Here is a 22,467-nt window from a genome sequence, read left to right as displayed (position 1 = left end):
ACACCACTTTGCCCAAACACATGGACTACCTCTCTGTATATGAGAGGGCTGTCAAAATCAATGTGTTTATATATTTAACAAAGTTAAGGCCATTTATATTTTCTCCATAATTCCCATTTCTAACATGTATGTCTTCTATGCTTAATTTAGCTATCCCAACTCATCTCCTTTTTATTAAACTGCTTATTCTGGTGAGAGTCATGGTGCTAAGCAGGACAGAGCAGACTTGCTATCTTGTGTAACATACTGCAACTCCTGTAAGGTAATTCCCAGCTGCTTCCATGCTCCAAGCAAACTGTAGGATACAATCATGCTCCTGTTTCACTATCACTGCTTGTCATAATCCATTCCTATTGATGGCAGCAACTGCAATTAGATGACATGAATAGGACTTCACTCAAGGCCAGCAGATATGCAAGTGTTATATATGCAGACTGGATTCTCGTCTAGCCTTGACACTACCTTGATATTGTGTCTGCAAATATCACAGGTAGGAAGAGCCACAAAAGACACCCTTTTAAAGGATATGGCTTTTCTATAAATTAATTAATACAACTCTTCCATGGGAAATGAATGTAGAGAAAAGCCAAGCAAAATGACACCTTTTATTGGCTAACTAGAAAGATTACAATATGCAAGCTTTCGAGGCAACTCAGGCCCCTTCTTCAGGCAAGATGTAATCTTGGGAAATGAAAAAAGCAGAATACTTTGTGACAGTCCCATAGAAACTCTAAACAAATACATCATCTCCAGTAAGAAAGCCTAGGATAGGCAAATACGTATATAAGCATTCTTTGGCTTCACAAAATGCGCATTGAAAGGATTAGTAAATTTCAACAATTCCTCCAAAATATGTGTAAGGACAAACACTTCATCCATCTCTTCTCCTAAATCTATGGTTAAACAATTGACTTATGACACTTATGACTAGAGGCTGACCAATGTAATAACACAGAAATTGGGAGATACGCTCTGGTCCATCTTTTTCAAAATTGGGCTCATTATCTCATTCTCTTAACAATCCACTATTTCTACATTTCAAAAGGCACATTACCAAAACATCCCAAAATTATTCTGCTCCTTTATCTCTTCTGTTTCTGCCAACCCTAGTAGCTTTGTCATTGCGGAGTTCCTCAAACATTTCACTGATTCCAGCAACAAAAACTGACCCAACCTTACCAGTGCTGTTTCCACTAAGGACAAGTCGTCTGCCACGTTTAACAGTTTCTCAAAATGGTTGTCAACATTTTCCCATTCTGTGGCAATCCTTCTAGAAAAAATGGTCACTATACCACCTCCAAGTCATTTTTTAATATGACATTGAAGGCCTCTGTCTTTTCTTTAATGACTTATTTCAACCTTGATATACATCAAGGGGTTCACAAGAAAACATGAAATTTGCCTTCTCAGTTGCATCTAATAACAGGTAACAGACAGAATGAAATAAAACAGACAAATAGAACTAAAAAACAGGTACAAAACACGGAGAGATGCACTGAGAGGTCTGCTACAGAGCAGCGACCGGATGTTTTTGTTCCATTTCAAAACAATACAGGTGATTATTATACTGTAAGTTGGAAAATGAACATGCAAAAAAGGAGTAACAATTTAACTAAGTAAAGTTTAATCAACTATTGTTTAATTGCACGTTATTTTTCAGCTTGGATAAGAATGTCCCACTTACAAAAAGATTTAACTTGTTCCACACACCACATAGACAAGAAAAAGACAGTAACCTTAAAATTAATACACTACATTATCCAAAAAAATACTACAAAATTTCACAGAATAGCTTTCCATCCATCTAGTATAGTTCCTTTTGGATCCAATTCACCAAACATCGAATATATACCATTCAATGCATTGTCTTTTTTGAACATTGTAACTAACAAAGTAATATTTTCCCTTTATGTACCATTCAAATTGAGAATTTCAACATATTGGTTGTTGACATAAGAAAAATCTCATGGAGAAAACTGTGTAGTGTAATAATCAGATCAGGTCAGGTTGGGAGTATGTACTGGTACAATGTATTGCTGCACCCACCCCATGATGATCCCAGCTCGGGATCCTGGTTGGTAACCCCCCAGGCAGGCATGCAGTTCAGTCCTCCCCCAGAAATGACCATCTATCTGCCGAAGCCATGTGTTACGTGCTGTCCTCGTGGCCTGGTCCAATTGCTCAGGTCCTCAACAAAGAGGATCCTGTGAGCCAGATCATCCTCTGGGAATTGCGCCACATGGCCGTAGTGTCGTAACTGACACTTCCTGACAATGCAATTAATCTGCCTCATTTGGGACTCCGTGAGCAATCACTTGTTCGACACAAAGTCAAACCAGTGGTACCCAAGGATTCTCCAAAGAAACACTGTACTGAAGGAGTCCAGTCTTTCTCTCAGGTCACTGGATAGTGTCCATGTGTTGCGATCATATAGCAAAACAGGAAGCACCAGGACTGTCTATTGACTTCATAGGAAGAGTCACCAGAGACATGAATGTCATTGTCAAGGTAAGTAAATCTGAGGCCAACATTCCCTCCACTCAGAGAAGCCCAGGCTCTCAGACTCCCCCCCCACCCCGCTCAGTCTCTTGAGAGCCCCAATCAGATTGACTCTGTGAAGATCATTTATTCTCCTTAAAGTCAAGATCAGATGCCCACATCCGCTGGACTCCAAGACCCTGCCCAACACGCAGTCAATGCAAGCACTGAACAAAGTAGAAGCAATTACACACACCTCAAGAACTCCAGAACCAACTGGGAAAAATGCAGAGGTTCTGCCTCCACTCTGCACAGCACTCGGAGTACCAGTGTACAGGCCGGTCATGACATCTAGCAACTTTGGGGGGATCCCGCAAATACTCAGGATGTCCCACTGGGCAGCTCAATCAAATGAGTTGAACACTTTGCAAAAATTGACAAAAACTGCAAAGAAACTGTGCTGATATTTGCGTTTGCATAAGAGCCCTCAGCGCTAGGATGCAGTCAATGGTAAGTGAGCAAGTGATCATGGATCCTATTGAGGATGACCCTATCAAGGACCTTATCCAGCACCAAGAGCAGTTTTATCCCCCTGTAGTTGCCACAATTCAGGCAAAACACCCTTCCCTTTGCAGATAGGGACAGCAAGTCCTGTTTTCCAGTCAGTTGGGATGACACCTGTCTTCCAAAAGGAAGCAAAGATTGCTTGCAATGCAAAGAGGACAGCTTTACTACCAGCCTGGAGAAGCTCACCCCAGATGCCACAGATCCCTGCAGCCTTCCCTACCCCCAGCTGTGCGATCTCAGTGAGATTGGGTGGTTCACAGCTAATTGGAGGATCAGCATCAAGAACCATGGTCCCAGAGACATCCAACGTCCTAGCCAGAGAATCAGCTTTTAAGAGCTGCTCACAGTAGCCAGCCCAGCAGTTCACAATTGCAGCATCATCTGTAAGTGTAATAACGCAGTACTGATAAACACAAACTGGTGCTCACTGGTTCTGATCGTAAATGATTTAGAGTAATCTTATTGAACTAAATTGTTCAACATACAGAGACAGCCTAACATACAAATATTAGTGATACTGTTTATATATCATTTCCTCTTCTGTTGGCTTAGCTTCCACATGCTTTGGCAGAAATTGGAAGTGTTTTTAAATAAAAACCTACTTTAAATCCAAAGGAAAGTTAAAAATAGATACATTTTATTAAAGTTTCAGATTTTAAAGAAAGAATGAAAGAAAGAAACAAGCAAACAAACATAAATCTAAGGAAAATGTTAATCATTTCACTTTAATAACCTGGTAACCTGACAACTCTTGTAGATCTATCTATCTATCTATCTATCTATCTATCTATCTATCTATCTATCTATCTATCTATCTATCTATCTATCTATCTATCTATCTATCTATCTATCTATCTATCTATCTATCTATCCAAGATGATAAAAAGCAAACCACAGTACATACAATGAGTGGTAAAAAGTACAAAGTTCTTAAGCAATAGACAACAAACTTTAAAGTAGAGGACAAGAAATGTAGTACTACAGTCAATTCCAAAAATGAAAAACTAGAATTCAAACACAATCAAAGCCACTAAATCCTTGATTAGCTCGGTATACATACACAGTGGAAGAAGAGCAAATGTAGAAAGTCTAAGCAATCCCATGAAACACTATAAATTAACACATTTTTAAGAAGGCCCTGAATATCAGCAGGTTTGGAGCAGTTTTAATGGTCATGGGGAATCTCTTTCCATAGCTTGGAATCAAGAACTGTGATAGTCTGCCTAGTATTACGATACCTGGCAAGGAGGGAAGTCAGTAGACAGAACAAAAAACTATTAAAGACATGTAAAGGAGAGATCAGAAAATTGAGATGTATTCCAGGGATGTGTAGCTCACATGAGCTTTGAATATAAATTCTGCTGCATCTGAAAGTCAGTAGAGAGACTAAGGTAGAAGAATAGTGTTGGTGAAATGAGAAACAAGGAACATCAGTTAAGCAGATGCATTCTGTGGGAGATGGAGAGCTTTGATAGCATTTGCTGAAAGCCCTGCCTGGAGAGAGCTGCAGTGGATTAGCAATTAAAAAGAAGAGCTTCAACAAGGAGGTGAATGGCATGGAAGAAGAGGGGGGTTGGGTTGAGCCTTGTGGAGTTTTTGAAGAAGACAGGCTTGGGTCACTGAAGAAAGTGTTTTGTTTGAATGATTATGGATCATCCAGGGTCACACTGAAAATAACAATATTCTATGGTAAGAAGGAGATATCGTCAAGAGCAATTTTAACAGAATTTCTGACTATAAATCAGGAGGTCTTGATAAAGCTAATGTTTCACTTTCTGTAATTTAAGGTCATCTATTGAGCAAATGATGACAAAAAGATATAAATTAGTGTTTTCCATTGTGTGACAGCATGATTGTGTCTTGTTAGAAAATACAAATAAAAAATACTCCAAAATTACACACAGAAAACTGAGGGGTAATTTTTTGTCTGTTACATGTCACACAGTTAAATAGTTTCAATAACAATATGTGTTATACTTATGATAAGAAAGTACTGCACTCGCAATGCAGTATCAACAGTAAGCAAAGGTAGCCATTGTTTCCAGATGCTTGTGTGAAACATCATTGCCCAGCATGATTAAAAACAGTAAGACATCACCCAACAGAAATAAACATCCATCCATCTGTCCAGCCATTTTCTTATCCCAAACAAAATGACATTTTTAACTTAAATCAACTTTTTTTCTTTAAGCTTCATTTAAACATTTTTTTGATCTTCATCTCTTGTCGAGCACACAGCACCACACATTTCTTTACATCAGACTATTAAATGGAGTCGTTTTTTATCCTGCAGAATAACACTAAGAGATGTTTGTTGTTTCTTTATAAACCCTTACTATTTTCAGGATGACCATTCTCAGTAAGTCAGACTATCCAAGCACTAAGCACTAACCTTGTCCCTGATCTGTTGCCGTACTTTCTCCCTCTCTGCCTCCATGCGAGCATGTTTGGCCTTCCTTTCTTCCTCTTGCTGTCTTAATGCTTCTTGCCTTTCCTCTTCTTTCTTCTGTGCGTCTGGATCCTTCTCCTCCTCACCGCCAAGCATTTTTCCCATGTCTTTTGTAGCTCCTACACAAACATACACAGTTACATGTTAGCATTCTAACTAACAATTCATTTTAATAGAATAGTATAAGGAATGGCAATTCCTACATTTAAGGTTTGTCACATGTGAATTTAGTTTTGTTCAGTTTGATGTGATTGTATGGAATATTACATGCTTTAAATAAATTCAATAAAAGTTAAAAAAAAAGTTTTGTCATATGTGTGTGCCATAAACTTTACAAGGGATCAAAAAACAAAGGCAACTACAGGAACGATTTGAGGATTCACTGAGACATATTTGCTTGTTTGTTTCATTTTCACATGTCACACTCACATACATAGCCACGCTTACTTAATTTTGAGTCAATTACTATCTAATTATTATGTGGGATGAAACTAGAGTATTCAGAAAAAAATATGCAAAATTCCAAACACAAAATATATTGGCCAGGAGCAAAGCCACTGCCCATGGAAATCTGGGGCTCCAAGGGTCAACCTTCAACAATTACTTTTATTTGCTTAGCAGACATATTAAACAGGTGAACATGGTGTTACAAATTTATCATAACAAGTGTAGAGCTCAAACAAAATGCAAGATAGGCTTTTGTAATCTAGGAATTGAAACTAACAGCTAACATCGGTTAGACAGCAATTCGCCAAACAGGGCAGTGTTTTTGAGGGAGTCAGAAGTTTGGATGGAGGTGGACAGATCATTTCACCAGCTCAGAGCTAAACAGGAAAAGAAACTGGTTCGAGATATGATGCCATGCAGAGATGTTACTAACAAATGCTGTTTATCAACAGACCTGATTGGGCAAGAAGGAGCATAGCACCGCACAAGTGACTCCATATATACTGTATACTGTAGGTGCTAACCTATTGACTATTGTGAAAATTAATATGAGTCACAATAGGGAGCCAATGTAGTAATCCGAAGAGAAGAATGACATGTGCCTGGTTGAACACCAGACATGCTGCTGCATTTAGAATCATCTTCAGAGGCTTGGTGACACATGCCACTACTCCTGCCAGCAGAGAAAAACAGTAGTCCAGAGTGTGACAAGACCAAAGTCTGGACCAAGGGTTGTGATGCATACTCCATCAGATACAGTCTAATCTTGCAGATGTGGCATATAGTAAATTTGCAAAACCAAGAGAGACATTTAACCTGTTCTTGAAAACAGCTAGTCACTTTTCATCACCCCAAGGTTGCATACAGACATGGCAGATGTTAACAATAATGAGCCAAGCTGAACAGAGATGGGGTGCTGAACAGACAGATGAGCTGGCATAATAATTTAAACTACTTTTAACTATTTCTCTGCATTGAACTTCTCTACTTCATTAGAATGCTTTGCTCCTTTAGCCTTAAGTTTGTTTTGCTTTTATCTTTATATTCTTCCCCATGCTTTAAATTGTAACTTTGTAAAAACCAAAAGTTAGTGACATCTGAGGTTTGGCAAAACATACTGCATGCTTCCTGATGTGCTTGTAACATTTTTATATCTAATAGCTATTGGTCTGTAAGTATGCTTGGAGTTTTAATGCTGTCAGTATAAATAGTTTTAATAATTAATTTAGTCTAAGCATTGTCTTATATGCAATGTAAAATAATTCACTGTCAAGTAACAACTTCTATGACATACACATTTGACATAAAGTATTGTTGCACAATCCTGCTGTTCATTAAATGCAATCTTTTTTGATGCCATACAGTAGATAACCATTCCTTAAAAATAGTCTGGCTAATGGCTATTTCAGTATCAGGTGAGATGAGGACAGTGAGATGCAATTTAATTCCTTCAGGCATTCCATGGTAAACAGGCAGGGTTATTATATGTTGATTACACACATACCACATAAATGAAACACTTGGGACAGCCGGTCATATTATTTATGTTTTCCAATTGCTTTTATCACCAATGTATAGATACCATAGGGAACATATTTTGGAGCTGTAATTGACAAGTCTTTTTAGATACTTCACCATATTGTCTTTAAATCACTGAACATGCCAGTTTTGTCCAGTTGAATCTTTCAACAATCTGTGGGAGAGAGAGAGAGAGAGACTGTGCTTTCAGGCTTCTATACTTGCATTATAGACCACTGCAGCCTGGACGTTTCTTGAACACTGAAAGCTATGTGAATGTCATTGTAAGGTTTGTTACTTTAGCTTAAAAAAGGACACGTGTCTATGATCTGTGTGTTTGTCTGTTTGTTATGTCTCTGTTATCCAACAGATAGTAAATGTGATGGGCCAAACGTTGGAGTAATTACTACAAATGTGTGTGATGCACCATCCGTTGGAAAAACAAATGCAAAGCTTTTTATTACTACATGTTTGTGATGGGCCACCTGTTGGAATGAAAAATGCAATGCATTTTAGTACAACAAATGTTTATGACATGTCATCTGTTAAATTAAAAACGGAGTACATTATATTACTAAAATGTCTGTGTTGCGCCATCTGTTAGAATGACAAATGCAATGCATTTTATTACAACATTTATTATAAAATACATTCTAGTAGATGGTGCTACTGCAATTAGACCCAAAAGCACTGGATCTTTGAGGCTAAAATACTAAGGAGTGTGCCACCATCTTGTCCTAATTTGAATTATAATAATGGTTCTCTGTCTTGCACTTGTAATTAGTTTGCAGTTTGCTTTTACTGTTTAGAATATGTCTATGAGTAGATTTTGTTCTATATTGCTGTGATTTACCACTCAGGGATCAGTTATCTACAGTATCTGTTAGTGTATTTTATCTTTATCTGTCTCTTATATGGTTCCTTTGATATCCATCTGAGCATCCTTTTGGGTTGTTTGAAGACTTCATGCAGGATTAAATTGTAATAACTTAGAGAAACAGGGACTCTCAGTCACAATCTTTTTTCTTTCTTTCTAGAACTGGGTTGTAAAATCATTTTGTTCTTGACATGATTTGCTAGCAAAAGCCAGAGGACATACGAACAATCAAACCAATCTTCATGTTGAATACGGGTTACTCAAAAATTAAAGGTAATTTGAAAATTACTACAATGGTTAGAAGCTGTCATAATACAACACAATTCAGGATGGTTTATTGGCATTTCAATCACACACAGTGCAGCACTCTGCGGTTAGTTTAGTTTAAGCAAAGGTCAAATGAGCATGGATGTTGCAGTGCAGAATTGCACCACTGTTGAACAACACGCTGTAGTATTTGGGCAGATGGAGTGAAATCTGCTGAAATTCACAGAAGGGTATTGGTTTGTGCAGAAAAGTAAGCTGTATGCATACACATCTTGCACAAACTTTATGGTACCCCAAGTCATCATGCACTATGGCATGTGCAGGTCCATAGTGGATGTCCTAATGTTCAACAACAGTGGCAAATGTAATCTATCAGTCTTCTTTGATAAAGGCTATATCGATGTGGGCTTCTGTGTGTAATGTTGATGGTCAACCAGATCGAACTTTGTCGGTTACACTTGTTCTTCACACTTTAAACCTTTCTACTCATTCATTAACTTTTCATTGAGTCATGCTGTTTGCACTTCTGTGCTGAACCAACATCTTACATTAAATTTCTACGAGGTTCACTACCTGTCTCCAAAAAAAAAAAATCTCACTATGTCACATTGTTCAATAGTGGTGCAATCCTGCAGCAGGGAGTCAATGTCCATTTTACCTTTGCTTTAACTAGACTGACAGCAGAGTGCTGTGCTATGCATGTCTGAATTACCCACAAGTCATCATGAATGTGTTGTATTGTGTAAACTTTATCCATTGTAATTACTGCATAATTGTTTTTAATTACCTTAACTTTTTGATTTACCCTTGTATATAAAGGATGAGTAAAGATTTACTGCACCTGATTGTAATCGTATTTTTAAATGAGATGAGAAAACATTGGTTGCTTTTTATACAAGTGAACCAAATTGCTGTACCTGTGGATAGTGAGTATGTCTGGTATGTAGTGTTATAAACTTTATTCTGAGATTTTTCAGGAAAGGAAATCCAAGGTAAGGTAGTTATATTCACTACTTATGGTGCTGGAGATTGGTGACATGTTGAATATTAAATTCCACTGTATTCTATCAGTACTAACCCAAAAACCAAAAATAGTTGTGAAAGATAAACTGATTGCTAATTGTAAATGGCGAGATAAAATGGAAAAAGTAGTTGACTTGCAGCTTATACTGTTGAATGTATTTCTTCCAGATAAATTATTTTTTTTAGGAAAGATGGTAATTAACGCTTGGCGAAAAATTTAAGGTAGAATTTTATTGTCTCTGGATTCTATAAATGTTGCTAATAAAATGGGACCTAACTTAATTGAACATTTTTTATAAAGTTCGACAGGGTAGCCATCAGGGTCTGCTGCTTTCCCACTCTGAAGTGAGTTTTTAGCATCTTGTAATTCTGAGCATGTCAGAGGTTTATCCAATTCCTCTGCACTAGCTTTGGTATCTGTAATGCATCAAAAAAACATTAGATTGTGTCTTGTTTTCTTTAAACTAAGCAGAATATAAGGACTTATAGTAGTCTCTAAATATGTGCATTATATTTTTATGGTCAATGATGTTGTCTCCATCTGTGTTGGTAATTACTGGTAATTCACAGTGATCTTTCTGCTTGTGGATTTGTTGAGCTAAGATCTTATTAGCCTTCTCTCTGTGTTCATAGTAATGATGTCATGATTTAAAAATGAGTTGTTCCATTTCTTTTTTGTCAAGAGGTTGAGTTCTGAATGCAAAGCCTGTCTTTTCCTATAAAGTGCCTCATTTGGGAACCTGGCATGTTCTTGATCAATTCTGGTAATTTCACTGATTAACTCTGATGCCTTCTTATTTTTTTGTGGGAGAGATATGAAATGACTTCTGAGTTTCTCACAGTATTCCTGCAGAGACCTCTGGGGATGTATATGTCTCTTAAAAAAATCAGTTTGCTTGGGTATAAACTCTGTACAGTTCTTGTCAGCTAATAAAAATGAGTTAAGATGCCAGCTGCAAGATGAGTATGTGGAAGATAATGATTTGAGCTCCATGATCAGAGGGGTGTGGTTGGAGATAACAATAGCATCATACCTGCGATTTGATCGTAGCCAAAAAATGGTTATCTATAAAGAAATAATCAATTCTTGAGTAACAATGATGAACTGTTGAGAAGAAGGGTATGATCTTGAGTTTGGATTTAGAAATCTCCAAGGGTCTGATAAGCTGTGATCAATTACAAATTGTGTAAGTGTTTTTGCAATGTTAGATGTTATCACCCCTATGGCTGAAGATCTACCCAGGTCTGGATTTAAAACACAAATAAAGTCTCTGACCTTTATAATTTCATGAGTGTTCACATTAGGACATTACAAATACATTTTGGATGAAGTCTCTATCATCAATATTGGGTACATAGATATTTATCAAAATCATTTTACAATTAAATAAATTACCCTTAACAATTACATATCACCCTTCAGAATCAGATATTACATCTGATACTACAAATGACATTGTTCTATGTATTAAAATTCCCACACCTCTTGTGTTTGTTGTATAGCTGGAGTGGAATATTTGGCCAGTCCAATATCTTTGCAACCGAAACTGATCCTTGCTTAATAAATTGGTCTCCTGTAAAAATACTATCTTGGCGTTTAGACCTGTTAGGTGAGAGAATACTTTCTTTCTCTTTAATTCCTTATTGAGACCTTTGACATTCCAGCCCATACAGTTCACTGTTTCATCATAGACACATTGCTTCTGAACTTTAGTTGACATTTTGAAGTCTTAAATTAAGGTAGTACATTAAGGGTTAAAAGGCTAAATTAGAAATAGCTTGCTCTCTTTCTCTCCAACCCCGCAGCAGAGCTGTTTAGCTAGCTAGTTTAAAAAACAAGGATAGAACCCAAAGAAATACAGTATATGGAAAGATGCCACCCAATTTGATCAAAGTCCTCTAACTTTCAGATTTCTGGATTTGCTTCTGATTTAAAGTCATCATTTTGATAGTGTTGACCAGTTAGATAAGCTTTGCTGCTTTTGCACTGCAGTTATACATTCTTGCATTCATTTTGTTTGCCTAACATTTGTTCAGATTACACTATACACAAGGAAGGCAAAAGAGTATTATTAGAAAATAACTGCGTGACGTTGTAGCAGTGCCACATGAAAGGTTTATTTTTGGTGATTAGTATATCCTGTGTAAATTTTTCTTTCTTTTATTAGTATTCCAAAATAATTGAGGCTTTTTGGTTAAGCAAGGTATTTTGGCATGTCATGAAGCTTTCTGGATATTCTCATTTTATATGCTTGTTTATTAGAGGCAGCCGGGTCAGACCTTTTTTCTTCAAATCCAGAGAACATACTTCAAAGCCAAAGATCCAGTTCTACAGCATCAGTGAAAGACAGTAGAGTTCATTTTAACCATATTTACCTGTTCAACAGTGCTCATCTTCTGAAGGTGTATCTCCAAATCTTTCATACACTTTGGGATATGCTGATAGGACTGTTGATTATTTGTTTTGTGGAAGCTGTTTGTTTTAGAGAATAATAACCACCATTCATCCACAAGGCTTCCTCATTTTCATCTTCATTATACATTGCTTCCCGATATCATAGACTGATTTGGGATTCTGTAAATACAGTGTGGTGTTCATGTTTGTCTGTGCCTTGTTCTTTTGGTGAGTGTTGTAAATATTTTGGACTATATGTAATAATACAGTATGGGATTAAGCAGTTTTTCTTTTGTAGTAGTGGATTTATTTGAGCAAGTGGTTGACTGGTAATTCGTCAAGCCCACTTCACCTCCAAGTTATTCCAGATGTTCATCACGATACTTCAGAGCTACTTCTTTGCAGAAATAGAACCAACTTGAAGGCTGAGAATGTGTGAAAATTTTCTGTGAAATTTTTGTTGTTGTTAAACATTGCTCCAGAACGTAAAATGAAAAACAAAAAAAAATGAAATTGAAATTCAGGCAAATGCAGTCCTGCATCAGTGGAGCTAACTGTAACTGATAAACTATCGGAATCCAGTATTATACTAAGGTGACATTGAACTTGTACAGCAGGTTCCTCTTCAAGTCCTTTCTTGCATGTTACTATGTACTTTTGCATCATATTTCCAGACAGTGAGTGTCAGGCAGACTCTTCTACAATTAAAATATAATCATTTTGTGTTAGATTTGACAAACACACAAATGCTCTCTTGTCGATTGGGTTATGTATGAGAGATGAGTGAATTACTAAATCTGTTGGTGGAGTCGCACCAGCAGGCATACCGCAGGCAGCAATCATAATACAGTGTGTGTTCATTCATGCAAAGGAAGGAAGAATGCTTGCAGGGTGTTAGAATTTGATGTAATTCTTGTTTTGTCAAGCTCCTCTCATAAACACTGAGCCCAGTTATGCTTATGTGGTAGTGGTCAACCAGGGCTGGTTATTGCCTCAGATGAAAGGTTAAAGACAACTGTATTCAAGTTAATGTAAATTTACCTTCATTGTTCAGATGGTGGAATTGGAATCATATTACACATGACTGCAGGTCACCAGGGTCTGTCTGAGTGTACATGCATGTAATGTATAAAGGATTAGTTTCAAGTTTTTGCTTTTCTTTTTTTAAACACAATAGTGGCATCAGGGCTTAAAACTATACTTATTTTCTATTTCTGTTTACTGCAGAAATATTCAAAGATAACTTCACATATAGTTATTAAATCTTTGTGTATCCAGTCTTTTCAAAATAAAAAAACAGTTGCATTAGCTTTTACAGTCACTGCATACCACTGCTGTCACCATAGCTCCGCTGAGGAGTAATCATCAATTCTTTCTACCAAATACCACTTTCTTTCATTTTAAATTTAAACCTTCCTTTTCAATAGAGTGTTTGCTATCACCTTTTAATGCTTCCATGGCCCTGGTTTTGCATATGCCACTCCTTTTAATTTTGTTCTACTTGTACCACATTGCCACAATACAAGGAGTTTAATGAGGACAGCGAATAAAATCTGTGACAAGGGTTATTGCTGCCTTGTTGCACATTCTCAAATGAAATAATGCAAATTTATATTCTTTAAACAAACTGAATGTTTATGGCTGGAATATAATAGTTTAATCCATGCACATGTATTGGGGTCCAAACCCAAATATGTGTAGTGCACTGAATAATAAACCTCAGTGAATTCTGTCAAAACCCTTTGCTTGATATTCAAATGATAAAAAATAATGATGGTATCATAACTACAAGATTTGACAGAGAGTAGCAATTGTTAACTTAAAAAAATTAATAATGTGTGAGTAATTATGATGTGCTAAAGACAAAAAATGTATTTTGAGTATGGCTGGATAAACCTCGCTCTATAGGTCTGACAGTTTATGATAGATAAATGTAAAATTGTTGAAGCAGTTTAGGTGAAGGGTTCTCAGTTTAAGAAGAGAGATGGACTTAAAACAAAGTTAAAGTCTCTAGAAATTACTGCATATATATAGCAAAAAAGAAAGAACATAACATATAAATTCCCATTCAGTCATGACAGTCAGAATTAGTCTTCTTTTAGTAAAATATAATGCCCAGCTGAGGTGGCAAAAGTGATTGCTTTGAGAATTTATGTTTCTGCTCATCTAGTTATATTCTCATGATTAGAACGAATTCTTGTACCTGACCAATTCATCCTTTCTTCAGTATTTAAACTACTTCCTCTAAAAAGGCTATATCTACTTACAATGAAGCATGATGTGATAACCCTGTTTTCTTTTCAATTTTTATTTGAGACTCTTAACATTCTATCAAATTAAGTTTAATGAAATGTCACACTTATTCAATATTTTACACTTCATGTTTCCTAATAACTTACGTAGATATTTTATGTCCTTTTAGCTGAAGGCTTTGAGTGTCGCTCAGAAAGTTTTATTTTGTCCTGTTTGGATTTAACTGTTTTATATCCCAAAAACTGAAACCAATAAAAATCTCACAAAAAATAAGTTAATAAGAAAGACAGAAGATGAGGATAGTTATTCTCTTTCTCCCATACCCTGCCTTCAAATCTTTCAAAGTCTCAGTGACATGCCATTTAGTAAGAAATATCTGAAACACAGAAAGAAACTGGTCCCCCTGGCAATGTGATAATGAAAATCTAGTAGAAAGGTAAAAGGAATATTTATATTTTATGGTAACTGAAAAAACCAGTACATTTAAAATATGAAATGCTAAAATATGCTAACAGTTCAATAATATCAGCATTATAAATACTCTTAGCAGTTCATGTTGTCATGCATCAACCCTTTGTTGTCCTGTCAGGTATGCAGTTCCACTCTGGACTGAAGGGGGCACTGCTGCTGTGTTCTCCAAAGTACTGAGAAATGGCCCATTGAGGGCAAATGACTCCAACCCTTCCAACTGGATTTCCCAAATCAAGAACTGATTTAATGTTTTAAGCTTCATTATTAATTTCGTTACGTTGCTGATGTATTTTTATTAACATCCGCTATCTTTAATTTTAAAAAAGTATACTTTAGAATTCATTTAATTTTTTTTAATGGCATTGTGCTTGCTTCTGCTTTAGTCAAAGCTGATATTTCATCTGACAGGATGCACTACACTTTAAGTAGACACAGCAGTACTTTTTGGGCTTATTGCGAGGGTGTGAAGATTTTAAAGAAATTATTAATACTATTCTTTCTTTCTTTCTTTCTTTCTTTCTTTCTTTCTTTCTTTCTTTCTTTCTTTCTTTCTTTCTTTCTCCTTCTGCAGACCACTTAAGACACTGACAGCAATCAGTTATTATGTAATATACTGTTTCAAAAATCTAAAGCGAAATGTTTTATCTTTAAATATAAAAATTTTTGCCCGGTTGTCCACTGCATTCAGTAATAAATGCTACAAAAATATTTCCAATATACATACATGGACTTCTAAATAGCTGCAGTAATTTACAATGTAATGTGCCAAATCCTGATTCTGGAGTAGTAAAGCAGTAACGCAGGCAATTGCCCAAGAATGTCGACTATATTGTTAAATGGAGCAGAGCGGAAATTTTTTTTTCAAGCTGTAATCAAATTGCCCATAGGCAGAAGTTCATTATCTCATTGCTGAAAAAACTGAAGGACAGCAGTGGAAGATTCAAGGCAAATAAGACAGCAGGACGGAAAAGAGCTCTTTGCCAATTTTACAGTACAGTATATCAATTCTTTTTCTGCACATAGTGTATGCTATAAATGGTAAACTCCATGTTGACAGTGGCCGAACCATTAACCAAACAGAATCAAATTAAATCCTAACACTTACAACCTTGTAGATAATAATATAGGTGATATGGTCTCTGACAAATCCTATTAGTTTTTTGTCCTTAAAGCCAGCAAGAAACACTTTTTTTAGTAAGGTCACCAAAAGCCCACTTACACTACTCACATTTTTTCTCACAATGTAACCTGCTTATTAAGCTCCAGTATGTTGAGGGAAAAAAATATTTCTATTTGTTGATAAGATAAAACTAAAAATAATTTTCATAATAGGATTTAAGTCAGGGCGGCACGGTGGCGCAGTGGTAGCGCTGCTGCCTCGCAGTTAGGAGACCCGGGTTCGCTTCCCGGGTCCACCCTGCGTGGAGTTTGCATGTTCTCCCCGTGTCTGCGTGGGTTTCCTCCGGGCGCTCCGGTTTCCTCCCACAATCCAAAGACATGCTGGTTAGGTGGATTGGCGATTCTAAATTGGCCCTAGTGTGTGCTTGGTGTGTGGGTGTGTTTGTGTGTGTCCTGCGGTGGGTTGGCACCCTGCCCGGGATTGTTTCCTGCCTTGTGCCCTGTGTTGGCTGGGATTGGCTCCAGCAGACCCCCGTGACCCTGTATTCGGATTCAGCGGGTTGGATAATGGATGGATGGATGGATTTAAGTCTAATTTGGGAGGGACAGAAGATAGTACCATGTGTTTCATGTATTATAGGTGGCCAGCTTAAGAGCTCCCATTATTTGCATTTGGAATATAAAGTTTTTAAGATAGATAGATAGATATTTCATCCACATTATTTTTTGTGTCACTCAGTATGTATATTTTTTTTTTTATACTTTACTTAATAAAACTGATTATAAGGTGTCATACACATTTTCACAATAGCAAACCAATGAGGTCATCAACCCTTATTTCTGTAAATAGTAGTCACTGATGAAAAACAACTTGGAAGTTTCCAGTTGTTTTAAAATCCATTTCATCAATGAAAGAGAGATCCAAAATGAGAAAGCTTTTCCATAAAGACTTGGATCTTTTACTTTTGAGGGTGCATTAAAACACACACTATAAAGGTTTCAAGGCAGTAAGTGGTGACTTGACAAAACTGGTGACAAAACCTTTGGTAGTGCTTCATGCCTCATATAGGAATTAGTATAATAAAAGAGTCCCCATTTCTTATTCAGAACAGTAGGTGACTTAAGCAGTAATACTTCAGAACACATAGCTAAAATCCCCCCCACCCATTCCTAAGTAGTAACACTTTAAAAGTTCTCTTTTATAGCCAATTAAATAACATAACATATCAGGCTATGTGGTACTGCAGGACACAGTTATTTCACTGCGCTGAGAGTGTTGGGCTTAATTCACAATCAGAATGGACTGAATGTGCACATTCTGCTCATTTTCCAGATGGTTTTCTTTGGGTTACCCATTGTCATCCCATGTGTTGGATTTGTTCATGATTTTAAATTTGCTCAGTGTAAGTAGGTATTCATTTCAGCATGAGCACATTCTTGCAGTGCTGGTTCCTAGCTTGCCCCTTTCAGATACTGCAACTCTGAAGATCAAAAAGTGTGTTCAGAATATGGACAGATGGACGAATCGGTGGAAAATTACAGGTCTAGTACTCTAATATCTTCAAGTACAGAAAGTGAAATTCAGTTTCTGAAACAAAACCTGCATTTCCTAAAACCCTTTGTAATACAATTAATATTTCTCTATGAGGTGTTGTTGTCCATGTTTCCTTTCATTTTCAGACCTTGTTCTACGGGCATTTTATTTAGCACCAGAAAGTTCTTGTAGTCACACAAATATATATATTAAAGTCTTTTTCTGCATGTTATCTCTTTGTTACCTGTTTGTCTGTGGACCTGGAATATCTAATATTACATATAAGTGGGTGGTATTAATCATGTTAAACTTAGGCCAAAACAGATGTACCAAAAACTCCACAGAATGTATGCGTCTTTCTGTCTCTTGTTCCTGTGTCCTAGCAAATTTTTCTTAGACAGCGCTTGGAGGACACCCAATAGCTTTGTGGCACCTAATCTCTGAAGTATATTCCCTAGGCCAATCTATAAGTCTCCGTGTTTGTTTATGTTAATATGCATGAAAATTTCTATTTTTCCTGTTTTCATTTAGATTACACATCATTTTGTTTATTTTATCTTTTAATTGACTCTTCTGAACCTTGCATAGTGGTGCTATATTTCACTGTACTCTCAATATTACAACCACTACTACTTGTATTTGTAGTAGTACTGCTACTATTTAGTGCAGATGCCTCATGGATCCAACATCCTAGGTGTGAACCCTGTGCCTTGTTACTGTCTCTGTAAAGTGGGCACATTTTTCCTGTTTCTGCATGGGTGAACTTCATTATTCATCCATCCATCCATCCATTTTCCAACCCACTGAATCTGAACACAGGGTCACGGGGGTCTGCTGGAGCTAATCCCAGCCAACACAGGGCACAAGGCAGGAACCAATCCAGGGCAGGGTGCCAACCCACCGCAGTCATTATTCAATGAAACCTAATTATATTATCCTTTTGAAATATGTGGTGAAATCCAGTGAAATAGTAAATGGATGAACCCTAATTGTCTTTACCTCACTCAGAATTCTAGAATGTTTTCAAGTAGCAAAATAGTAAAGTCAGTTTTGATAGGCTTAATCTTTACTACATGTGCTGCGGACCATCTTCAGCTTGTTACGATTATGTAAATGAAGGCTATGAATGAAAATTGTTTTAAAAGTCATCAAATGTGACGTGGACTTTACTACTTGGAGTGTAGTCAGGCTGTTCTTTAACTTTCCTATTTATGCAGTAGAAAAAAAATGCTTTGTCCAACTTAGAATTTTAACATATTTACGGTGAATCTTTATACTGTACAAGCTAATTCACTAATTTGTAACAAGTAGCATTGATTAGTGTAATATTTTATTATTATGTTTCCCTTTTCCATGCTACAGTTAGTCAGTATCATGACACGAATTAGAAAACACAGACATATTATTTCATTACTTATACTGGCTTACTGACATTGAGTAAACTTTAAAATCACCCTTCCAATTTCTTAAGCAACTCCCTTTTATTTTGATGAACTTACAGCATTTAAAGTTTACACATCAGAGTTCACATGGTAACCACAACCAGGTGAACATTAAAATTCAATGGATGAATAAAACTACTGTTGGGGTCAGGACCATTTCATAACGTGGCTCTTCCCATGAGTGTGCCCTGTTGTTTCAGCATTTAAAATAAACTATTATTTTGGCACAGCATACGGATGTTTGTGCTCTTGGTGTGACTGCACTGTTTGTCGAATTATGCTTGTCTAGACTGTATGTTTAGACTTTGCATATCTTTTTCATGCTTTCATGTACATCTGTTTTCTCTGCACAAAATTTTAAGGAAGTTACTTTAACAGATAACTGTAAATTGACCCAGTGTGATTGACTGTGGGCGTGTAGGTGACAGTGTATGCAATGGACTGGTGCAACGTCTGTACCCAGTGTTCCTGGAATAGGCTCTGCTACCGCCAGCCTTCAGACGGGGTACGTTGGTTTGATAATGGATGAATGGGCAACTATAATTTTACCTATTTTACAATATATACTGGTTATGTGCCTTGACTCTCACTATGACAAAAGAAGCCTCTTGCTTTCATAATGTTTGATGTTGGAAACTGTATCAGCAGTAACAGAAACAACAGCACTACTGCCTTTATATGTTTTTCATGTTAAAGTGCTTTATGGTCTACCTATAGAGGGATTTGCAGCCAGGTCCTTAAGATTTTATTTTTCACAGCAAACATAAGCTCTTAGAGATTAATTTTTGGCTTAATTTAATATCTACTGGTGTTCTTGTTTTGCTTTCATTGGTACACACAGTACCTGTTTTGACCTTCATTATCAGATTAGTGTTTTTGTATTGTGCTTACTTTTTAAAATGTGCCCCATGTTCAGCAGTCTTAACAGGTTGCTGTATAAAGCAGATTAAATTATACTGAATTTAGCACATGCCTGAGACAAATTACAGCATTTTCCTTGGAAATGTACAGCCTGTCTAAGATAAAAAAAACAACTGCTTAAGGCCTTAAAGATTTTCAAATAAGTGGTTACTGATTATCATGAATAATACAGCATTAAGAATACAGCTAATGACCTGCAAATAAACAGTTTTTTCCATTTCTTGCGATATACAGACTTTTTATATTATCACATCAATACTTGAATCTAGTCTGTATCAGTCAGTTTAAGGTTATTGTAAATATAGTATTGCTCCTTTCAAATGGCTCCAACAGTATCGACACACTGCACAAGATTACATTTTCTCTCTCTGTAAGTATTGAGTCACCAGAACCTGGCAAAATTAAGATTCCACTTGATTTAGGAAAGCTATTATATATATCATAAAAGGGTAGTTAACAAAACATAATAAGACACAAAATGCATCCCTTTGTTATAAAGATCTACGTATGAAGCCTTTAAAGCCAACAGGTAAGTCAGATATACAGTATTTTTTTCTTGTTCTATTTTCCTATTTTCCCTCTGGCCAAACTTTATCCATAGTCACATTTATCATGAAAAACATGGCATGACTTCCTATTACATGCATTATAAGTTATTCTAGTGATTTTTTAGATGCTGGGTTATCAACTATTTTCTGTCTCTCTCTTCTCCGATGTACTCCCACAAAAAAAAAAAAAGAAAAAAACTAAACTAACACCACATACATGGATGGATCATGACTTCAGCCAAATATTTTAATGGCAACCGTCCTACTAAACGGTTCAGTGTGGAAACAATCGATCACTTATAAGTTAGGATGTGAAGGAATGATGCACTACAATCGGTAAATTGAACTCCATGTAATTTAACTGAGCAAATACACATCTCTTTGCATTTCTACCTCTTCCCGGTGTAAGCTAATCACACCTGCTATAGCACCAGGCCCTTCTGCACAGAAACAGGGAAAATATGGTGCCTATAAAAAAGTATTCACCCATTTGGAAGGTTTCACATTTTATTGTAATTCAACACTGAATCACAGTAGATTAAAATTGGATTTTTTGACACTAATCACTTAGACATTAAATAGACTTTTACGTCAAAAGTGAAAACAGGAATTTGCAAAATGGTCTAAATTATTTCCAAATATAAAATACAAAATGATCAATGTCAATACATTAAATTCACTGTGATTCTTTGTTGTCTAATAATAAATGTGAAAACTTCCAAGGGAGTGACAACTTTTTATAGACACTGTAACTATGGCCCATCTGCCAAAATGCTTTCCCATCAAACTACAATGTCAAGAAATTCTTTGATAAAGAATTCCTGTGGAATTAATAGTGGGGATATCTGAACTGCTGAAATAATTTATAATTTTATTTTATACAAATTGTTAGTATCACTCTTTTATGGATCAAAAAACAGCAGCCATATTATACAGTATACCTGCTCTTTAATGCAAATAGCCTGCAGCTTTAAACAGCCAATCTTGTTACTGCCACTCTATTTATGGTGTGCGCAGACATCAATCAAGGGATTTCATTTTCATTCGACCAAACACTAACAAGGAAAAATGCTCGTTTACCAAGGTTGAGACCAGATTAGGGTGTTATGTACAGTATTCTCAGAAAATAAGGCACCTCTTGCACATTTATCTAACAATGTTTATTCAGAAGTACTCCCAAAAGGATAAAATAGTTGCTACTATAATATTTACAAAATGACAATATTTAGTGTGTGTTACACTTCTCACTTTGAGTACCTTTTTTTCTAAACTATCTTCTTTTTTTACTCCAGATTCCACAATAAAAATTTTACAAAATCAATTATGCAATTATCCTCCTTAATTGTAAATTCACTAAAAATGCATAGTACATCATAAAATCCTAGTTTCTGTGTATCTGTGTGCATTTGTACTTTTTAAGTAGATCATATACCTTATAACATTTCTGCTAATATCAAAAGTATGTTCCACTTTTCTGTGACAGCAAATGTGTTACTTAAGACAGACACACCAAAATCCAGCATCAACACTAAGCCATGCTTTGGCCAACAAAGTACACATCACTTGGAAATGTCAATGTAAAGCAAAGCAAGATAATGAGTTTATTTATATTTATGTGCATAAAATACCTTTATGTGCATAAAAATACTTTTAGATGAAAATTATGAATACAGTAAGTGAAGTTAAACACATTGTGTTTAATGTAACTGAAACCAGTAAGTGTCGCCTGAAATCTATGCAGCAAACTAAAAATGTGATTCCTTAAATTTTCCTATACTCAGTTTGAATAACAGGCCTCTGTCTCAGTGATCTAAGTGACTTTGATGGCTAATTTGAGAGAAAAATTGGAAAACAGCAAGAATAGTTAAAGCTAACCAAAAGGCCACATATACAGACAACACAACTTTTAATAACAGTGGTATATAAGAAAGCAACATGCCTAACCTTGAAGTAGACTGGCTACAATAGTAGAAGACCACATTGTGTATGACTTCAGCCAGCTTAGAACAGGGCTTGTGATCACCAAAACATGGTAACTGAGCACTGGAAAAATGTTGCAGGATACATTTTGATTTCAGCTGGTTAGAATATGGTCATAAACAGCATGAATCAATTGGTCCATTGTGCCTTGTATAGTGGCTTTTGGGTGTAGTGTAAT

General features: G+C 36.2%; 1 protein-coding gene across 2 annotated transcripts in view; it reads right to left on the bottom strand.

Annotated features, from left to right (window-relative positions):
- cplx2b (complexin 2b) overlaps nucleotides 1-22,467 on the bottom strand; it is a 201,837-nt gene that overhangs the window by 26,884 nt on the left and 152,486 nt on the right. For both annotated transcript variants that reach the window (XM_051933832.1, XM_051933830.1), the window contains exon 3: nucleotides 5,438-5,613. In XM_051933832.1, the coding sequence (XP_051789792.1) occupies nucleotides 5,438-5,613 (176 nt within the window). The remainder of the gene's footprint in view (nucleotides 1-5,437; nucleotides 5,614-22,467) is intronic.

This window comes from Erpetoichthys calabaricus, chromosome 11, assembly GCF_900747795.2.
Source record: "Erpetoichthys calabaricus chromosome 11, fErpCal1.3, whole genome shotgun sequence".
NCBI classification, from domain to species: domain Eukaryota; kingdom Metazoa; phylum Chordata; class Cladistia; order Polypteriformes; family Polypteridae; genus Erpetoichthys; species Erpetoichthys calabaricus.
This window is presented reverse-complemented; position numbering and strand designations above follow the sequence as displayed.